Source organism: Schistocerca americana, chromosome X (genome assembly GCF_021461395.2).
Source record: "Schistocerca americana isolate TAMUIC-IGC-003095 chromosome X, iqSchAmer2.1, whole genome shotgun sequence".
Classification (NCBI taxonomy): Eukaryota; Metazoa; Arthropoda; class Insecta; order Orthoptera; family Acrididae; genus Schistocerca; species Schistocerca americana.
The window spans coordinates 533,337,903-533,346,612 of NC_060130.1; the positions used below are offsets into that span (position 1 = coordinate 533,337,903).

The following is an 8,710-nucleotide window of genomic DNA, read 5'->3' on the forward strand; positions in this document are numbered from 1 at the left end:
ATCTCAATTTTCATTGCAACTGGAGTAAATTACTGGCATCCCTAAAAATTTTACGTCCTCATTACTGGAAAGTAGACTTTCACGTTCCTGCAACAGTTCCACGACGATGCCTGATCTGCAAGAAGGGCTCAGCCTTACGATGCGAGCTAACAGAACTTTGTTCTTGTGGGCCTGACGGCTCCACGTCCACCTTCAGGACTCACGTGAAATGTTACAATCAGCCCCACCCCCACGTCTGCACGTAAATAGGCTTGTGTGTTCACTGTGATTATTCATTATAAACATTGAAGAGAACTACTTACCTGCCAATAGCTAAATTGCAGTTGGATGAGTGGCGGGTAGACCTAGAGACCTTTCACAACTCTCGATGGCAAGTAAGTGGAAAGTGCTGCTCTGAGAAATTTGTAGAGGGTTTGTTTCTGTTTAAAGTTCATGAACAGTACAGTAAACGAGTTTCGTCCATAGAAATCTATTAACTTGTCACCTGTTGATTTCAGTCATCCTGGGTTGAACAGCCTAGATTGTCTCAATACAGTAGCCGCCAAGCCAGCAAGTGGACAGCAGATCGCAGGTAACAGGTTACTGGACAATTTTCCAAGAACGACCTAATGTGTTCCACTGCCTCTTGTTGAGCAGGTATCGAAATTTAAGTTTACTTACACTTAACGATGATTACGACGCTACAAGTAAGCAAGTTACAATACAACCAGCACTATCCCAGACTTTCAGTTATTACAGAACTCAGGGCTTTTAAGTACGACGCATAATATACTCTACCGTTGTGCAGTTAAACATGGCCTAACTGGGCTGGCGACCGCTAAATAATTTGTTAGATTGCTGAATAGGCACTATGTGAAGCCTACTGTACATGTGAAATCCGTCTGTCACATGTGAATGGTAATCGTGACAGACTACCCAGGTTCAGATCCCGGCACTGCCAGTAACTTTTCCCCTTGGTAGGAGGGCTAGAACGGTGTCCACTCAGCCTCGTGATGCCAGTTGAGGTGCCACTTTCGAAGTAGTGGCGCCAAGCTCTGCAAAGACGGCCACGGCCGAGAGCAGTGTGGTAGCGCCACGCGCCTTTACAATACATTGAAAAGGCCACTGGCTAATGCCAGAATTGGCCAGTACGGTCCAGCCTGGCCAAGTTTACCTTACTGTATGTGTGTCGTACTATCACTTAACTTGAGCGTTCCGTTGAACATATGCACGATCGATTTAAGTGGATTTGCGAGTGGCACTTCACGAAATTGTGTCGTGTTAATTCGAATTATTTGGGAATGAACAAGGCTAGGGCATTTCACACATTGCCACGTACGTGGGTGTGTACTGCGCACAGTGGACCCCACTCCATTGATGCGTCACGTCATTGCAGGAATTATTGGCTTGAAGTTCAGCCATACTTTGAACTATTGCTGAGGCGACACCTATATTGAGAGCTGTTGCCGGAGATGTATACATGTGTATGCATGTAGTGTATGCGCGCGCGCGCGCTTCCAATATCAACGACTCATCGAGCGTTGTTAGTAACGTCAAATTTGACTAACGTATCATACGTTTATGTCTTTCAGTATTTAGGATTCATTTCTTATTTGTATGGTTGTGGAGTGAACTGCGAATTTAAATGCCCTAACTGGATCTTTTAGAGCGAGCGACCGCCTGCCTGCCTGCCTGCCTGCCTGCTTGCTTGCTTGCCGTATCACGTCGGCAGCCAGGACGTCTTGAGATTGGCACCTACGACAAGCTTACGTCGTAATGAAGTAACTGAAGTGAAAATGATACGTCAACCTATAGTAGCAAGGGCGGAGAACCACGGAAATTATTGAACTAGTGATACGCCAATGATTTAAATTTGTCTTCTTCCAAGCACGCAGAAAATTTCGTTTACTGAAGCAGCGCCCTCTGGAAAAGAATTGTGAAACAGCCCAGCTGAAGAACGGTATGTACCTGAAACAACTGCACGTTAAGAATATTCACTTATGTTATATGAACATAAAAAGGGGGGGTGTTGTGCCCAAGTACTGTGATTTCGAAGGGTCGGGTGAGACTTTCTTGTGCCTATCCTAGCTTTAAGATTATCTAATTTTACTAGTCAGCAGATACTAGCTTTCGACATGCTGAATTTATTGAACGTGGACAACATTTAAAAATACACTGGAGCATAAAATCTCAGTACATTGTAAATGTTTCACATTACTAAAATTTTACATCCATTATATGTCCTTGCCACGCCTAGCGAAATAGGCGAGTTCTAGTATGCATTCTCTTAACATCAGGCTTAATTAGGTTTACACACTCGTCCACAAAGTTCAGGCAGAAATTGGACAATGCCATGTTGTCAAGAGCATTACATTTTTGTTCCGTGCTTATACATTCCGTTCCGCTACCCCTGAGGCCATGCCAGAAGCTTGGCCTGGAGAAGCCCTACTCTCTGATGCATCCACAGGCTCTTCTCGTCTGAAGTATTGGTAGACGATACCCGCAGCAACACCGCCTACGCACGGTCCCACCCAGTACACCTGCAAAAGACGGCCGAACCAATACTAAGCAAAGCTTTGACAACTCACTCTCATAATGCATTTCACACTTTTCATTTGATACATACCCAATGGTTTGTCCAAGATTCAGTAACGAAAGCAGGTCCGAAAGAGCGAGCCGGATTCATACCAGCACCAGTATACTGCATCTGCGAAAAATGAAGGTCATTTAGTCTTGCACGATACCTCAGATATTTCCGCGTTACATTTGAATCCATCTGAATAGTGATTTACAGCTTATTGAATTTTAGGCGGTCCTTTGTCATTTACAGGTGCGTCCTGTGGCTGCTTTTTCAGCTACCATCAGGGTTTGCTCTACTGACCTACGAAGTGAATTTTCTATCGTTGTCAATTTCTGGGTAGCGTTCTACGAAACCGTAAATTCAACTGATACATCGTAAAGTAGTTTTACCTTCCCGAAACCTAAGTTATGAAGGTGCGCACATATCTTAACTACGTGTTATTGCGTTTGGGACGATACCTTCACGTTTAGTTGGGCATATACTTAACGTAAATGAGCCACTTTCATTGTAGCAGTGCTTCTGGTGTGTGAAGATCTCTTTACCACTCTGATGACAGTCACCTTATGTCTGGACAAGGTCGAGCCATAAGCTTTCTATAGGGCGTTAGTCCACATTCCAAATTTAAATCTATTTGCACAGTTTAAATACTTAGGTCACCGATTACTTTTATGGCTCAAATGGCTCTGAGCACTATGGGACTTAACAGCTGTCGTCATCAGTCCCCTAGAACTTACAACTACTTAAACCTAACTAACCTAAGGATATCTCACACATCCATGCCCGAGGCAGGATTCGAACCTGCGACCGTAGCAGTCGCACGGTTCCGGACTGCGCGCCTAGAACCGCGAGACCCCCGCGGCCGGCGATTACTTTTATACGAGGGTAGACCAAGAGGCGGTGCCCTGTATCAAGTTTAGTGATTGAGAGAACAGCGGAATTAGTAGATTATAGCTTTAACTGTCCTCTACACACCTCCCTTTTTGCACTGTCGCCAATGCATTCGTGCCTACCTGCGACATTACTGAACCAAGCCTTGCTTTTTCTTATGTTTCGGCTGTTACGTTCACGCAAGTCATTTGATCTTTAACAGCGTATGTTGCTTTCTTAAGACCTAACAGTCAAATGGGCTGTAGTTTGCAAGATTCACCACTGACCAGTTTCATTTTACGATCGCTTGATGCGAAGAACAACGTTTGGGGGCGTGCGTTATTGGCTCCCTAAGGCTCTTAACTCTGGTTACAGAAGCGTCGCTGTTTATCGTGAACTAAAGCGTATTTCTTGTTTATCATTACCAGTATGTCTTCGATCCCTATCTAATCAATGTCTGCCGGCAGACATGCGGAATTTCCGAAGTTTTTCACCTAACGCCACACATTGTCCATATGCATTACAGCATACCCACACACCAACATCTTTGAATTCCTGTCAGGAAGAAGGACCCCGTGTTATTCCAAGCTTGTTCTGATACCTAGAATTAATTGGACAAAATTTATACAAATGTATGGTGAGTTTTTAACGGTCGTGTTGGTGGTGAACAGTTCAGGCTGTGGTATGCATGAGCTTCGCTGCTGCATTTTTATTGAAATTTTTTGAACACAGGAGTTATTTTGTTTGTCCAACACTGAATTCAGATCTGAAGGGCTCCTTCAGCAATATGATTAAATTGTGTTCCGCGTCGCATTACAGATTTCCAGGTAAGAAACCTGGCTCAGGAAAAACTTGTCGAGGCCAGAGAAAAGAACGGGTTTTGTAGACTGGCCAGAAACTGCCGGAAGTCGCTTCGGTCCGCTCCCACTCCTTTGAACGACCCTGATTCTCCACTTAGCTTGCCTTCGCTGTTGGGTAGCTACTATCAGGCTTGGGTATTTACTGCCAAGATCTAATGTAGCGTGCAAAGAAGGAAGTGCCGCATATTGATATTTACCGGATGGGAGTATACCGAAATGACCACGTTCTAACCCCACCGTGAGAACTACTAATCACAGAAGTTCCGTTTACCGTCCACATACCCAACAGGCACTTCACATGCTTAATAGCCATATATACAGCTTTAGTTATGGGCAGTTCTTGCCTAAAACCGAAAGGTAGGTTATTCTGACTTTCTCGAACTAGCTGCGAAGCTGTGTCATCACGCAATTCGAAATTTGAAGGTGGTAACCGAAGATCCAGTTTCAAAACGCTGAAAAAGTAACTACTCATGACGTCATATTAGGACGGATTATTATCGAAGGTGGGGTGGGGGCACTATGGTACTTACTTCACTACATGGCGCTGTAAGACGCAGAATTTGTTAAACAGAAGACACGGGGTACACAGCTGTGAGACGCTCGGTATGACTATCCATGCGGGATGGCGCGCTGGTGGTGAAAGTGTCTTGCAAGATCGGTGACTCAGATCTGCTGAAGTTCCTGACGCTTAAGGATAAGAAAAAAAATTGGGCGCTGGCCCATTGTGAAGGGTCTGGAGGAAGGTATAATTCCGTTAAGACAGGTTTTTTGAAGGAAGAGAGCAATTGGTCCGACTTCAGCACATGTTGCTACAGCATTACAGGAGGGAGTGCCAATATGCAGTGGACGGCGATTTAAGTGAACCTTAGAGTTGTGAGGACTGCAGAAAGTTCTGCGGAAACTTCCAGCATTGCTCTCCAAAATTAATCATGTTCAAGAGTTGCTTCATGTTGACCTTCCAGCAAGGCAAACGTTTCGTCTAGCATTTCCTGGCAGCATCGAACATACGAAGCCTATTTTTCCATCTTCAAAGACACGCCACTACGCAGAATTGCGGAATGTGTCATTCAAATTCTGCTCTTACATCAACCGGTGCCGTGGTGGATCGGCCTACCTGACAGTGCCTTAACTATTTAATGCCGAACTCGAGCAATCACATTGCCGTTGGTTTTTATGCGCAACTCACACGGTGGCCGTAGTATTACCCGCCCTGCTATCATACCCTGTGTAACCACAGATCGTAGTTATGAGGGACCGTTAACACTGTTGGCGCTGTTTGTGTCGCTTATGAAACTATCAATTCTTCCTTAAAACCCAACTGATGCAATACGTTAATTGTTAATTTCCTGAACTAGATGCGTTGGTAAAAACGGGGGTTTTGAAAATTTAGGGACGTATCAATGTATTTACCAAGTTAATAATGAAATTGGTGTGCCGACTTCTACGCTGCCGATTCTGCACCTAGGCCGCTTAAATCAGGCACCTCCACAACCAAGTCTGCGGCTGTATTAGCCTGGGTCTCAACGTCCGCACAGCAGCTACAGACTTATCAGTCATTGAAATTAAACCTCAGAGCACCCATGATCAGGGATCTTGGGCCCCTGGGAAACATACCGCGAACAAGTGGCAGGCTGTTATAGACATGCCGACAGTGAAGGGTCCTGCTGCCGCCGCCGCCGCCGCCCCTGTGGCAGCGCTGTACACGGCCATCACGAGCACGAATGATATGACCATCTCCACGAAGCAGCCCTGCGTCGGCGTCACGTGCCGATTCAAGGCTGTAACGCCCAGCGTTGCGACCGTCTCGTTAGGTGTCAGGGCCTGCAACAACCACAACATAAAGCTGCCAAGGTACCTTCCATCTCACTGGTACTACATTTACATTTCAAACCATTTTGTGGAAAGAGCGAACAAATTTACTACAGTTAACACAGCTGGACGAAGTTTACAGTCCCTCTTCACTAATATGGCTGTTTTTCAGTTCTTCGACTACGAAGATTTGAAAGCCTTAGTCGCTGCTCTGACAGTTGCTATACAACTCCGCGTTCTGTACTATTTGCTGCTTTAAGGCGTCATTCTTTGGCAATTAGTTGCCATGTACAGTTATTCTCAGATTATAACTCGTCAAAATTCCAGACTTTACTGAACAGTCTACCGCGTAGGTTTGAAACCATGTCCTTTTTTACCATTTAACTAACAATTGTTAGAACGAAATAACCACTTCAACAGGCCAGCTACGAGTACCTGGAGCACGAATGAGCCAGCGGTGGCGCCCACGCACTGCGCCGTCACGTACAGCAGAGCCTTCAGCGGGCCCAGGAAGCCGCCCACCACCAGGCCCACAGTCACTGCCGGGTTCACGTGAGCGCCACTTACGTAGCCCAGCGTCTGAAAGCAAACATTTTGGTCAATCACATTCATCTACTTCCACATACAAATATTTCGGTGCAACTACCCCGAGTTTAAGTTAAGTGGAAATGGATACGCTTAAGTTAGTCATGTTCTTGCAGTGCCTCTTCACTCGTTTATTGGATATCCCAGGTGCCAAACCATACAGAATTTTTCGAAAATGGCCTCAGGAAGACTTGCATCGTCTTCGTACCAAGACGTACTTACCTCTGGTGTCAAGAATTTGAATCGTGTGAAGTCGTTTTCGTTGACTGCTTTTCTACCAGTGAAGAACCTAATCCTCTCTCTACCAGCTTTATCGCAAGTGAAATCGTGCCTCAGTATTAATGGTACTTCCGACAAAAACTGTTCCGCTGTTTTGCCGCAAATGGATATTGCGACTGCACATCTGTTTAGTAGTTTTAGTTTGCTAACAACGAATTTCATATAAATTTAAGCAACCGATTGTTGACTGTCTGAAACCTGTCATCGCGCTATTTGTGAGAACAGCGTTTTAGTAGCCAATTGCCGCGTGCTCTTTAGGAGAACTTGTAGCATTGGCACGTTGAACCTATTTGTTCGAGTGGCACTGACCATTACTTCTACCCTCCACTTTTATTCAGACACACTCAATGGCACCTTTCTAGCCATTCCTGCAGCGGATGTGTGAAATGCTTGCATTACAGCAAGGGGAATGAGTTACAAACCAGCCATTAAGCTATTCTGACATAGAAATGCATTAAGAAAGGTCAATACGAGTGAGCCTGACGAGTTAAGCTGCTGACATTTAATTATCTCGTCAAATTTTCGTTTCCTAGGGACCGAACACTTCAATACTGTGCACAGGCGAGCACCTCTAGTTGCTACCGCCATACACAACCATCACATTTAAGCAATGAGATTCATTAGGGGTTTATTTTCACATTCTAATTGTTAAGTCACTGCGAATCCTATCTTGTCCCGTACCTTATAACCAGTTTAAGACCATTGTCAACGCCGTGAACATCATGCGCATAATACGGATCACAACGGCTCTGCCGCGAACTTAGTAATACTGACAATTATAGCTGAAGTGTCTGGCCTTAACCCTAATATGGAGCGAATGTTCTTCTGCCCACAGCCGTTACATGGCCTGCGAGCTTCCACATCTTGTGACGTTTTCCACGAACGAGACACTAAGAAAGCACAGACAGCCAGCACACACCGTCTTCCAACTGCACTTTGCGCCCCTACTATCTATGTACGCCGCTGAAAGAGCGGCCCCAACACGCCATGACCAGGTACTTTCTAGTCAGTAGCAGTCGAATCTACCTCAATTCCATTTGCGATACGCAGCTCACTACACTTACTATTATTTCCCCCCGTTACTAGCAAGCTTAACGAGTGACCATTTCTTGCTCTCTAGAATGCGACCAATATTGCGATACCTACCTGCACGATGCATGCGACAGTAAGTCCAAATGTCAGGGCCACCTGAACAGTCGTCGGCTGGTAGCCTTCCGACCACGCCGTTGTAGTCGAGCCACACCCGACGACCACCAGCAGGAACGTGCCGAGGAGCTCAGCAGCCAGCTGTACCACCACTGTTTTCCAGGGCTTCATCTCGTCTAACCTTATCAGGTCCAGGACGCCTAGAACATAAGCACAGTGTCACTTCCGAGACATGGCATTGCAAGTTTCAAGAATCGAGGTGAATTTGCAATGGTCTTGTGGAAACACTAGGTAAACCATACTGTCCGCCGCTTCAACGGCTGTCGTGCTGAGGCACCCTCCGTCCTCAACCATGCCGTTTCTTCTAGCTGAACTGCCACCTGTTTTCATACTGCAACTGTCGCAGCACTATACTATGTCTCCTATCTACAAATTAAGACGGCGCCCCTATTCAAACGCAATGAGTATTTACAGGATTTATCACAGTAATAAATTTTAGTTCCTCTTAGGCTAGAGTTCCTCTATCTACATTATCCTTTCATACACCTTTTACTTAATCTCGTTTCGTATCTTTTCCCCTTGTGTCAAAGAAGCACAGTATGCG

The 8,710-nt window shown here is 45.5% G+C and overlaps 1 protein-coding gene across 1 annotated transcript; it reads right to left on the reverse strand.

Moving 5' to 3' along the window:
- Positions 1 to 5,871: 5,871 nt before the first annotated feature.
- On the reverse strand, positions 5,872 to 8,460 carry LOC124556132 (aquaporin AQPcic-like). Its single transcript, XM_047130148.1, has 4 exons — positions 8,409 to 8,460; positions 8,107 to 8,306; positions 6,532 to 6,675; positions 5,872 to 6,108 (listed from the first exon to the last, which is right to left on the reverse strand). Exons 1-4 carry the CDS (start codon positions 8,458 to 8,460, stop codon positions 5,872 to 5,874), a joined length of 633 nt encoding a protein of 210 aa, XP_046986104.1.
- Between the last annotated feature and the right edge of the window lie 250 nt (positions 8,461 to 8,710).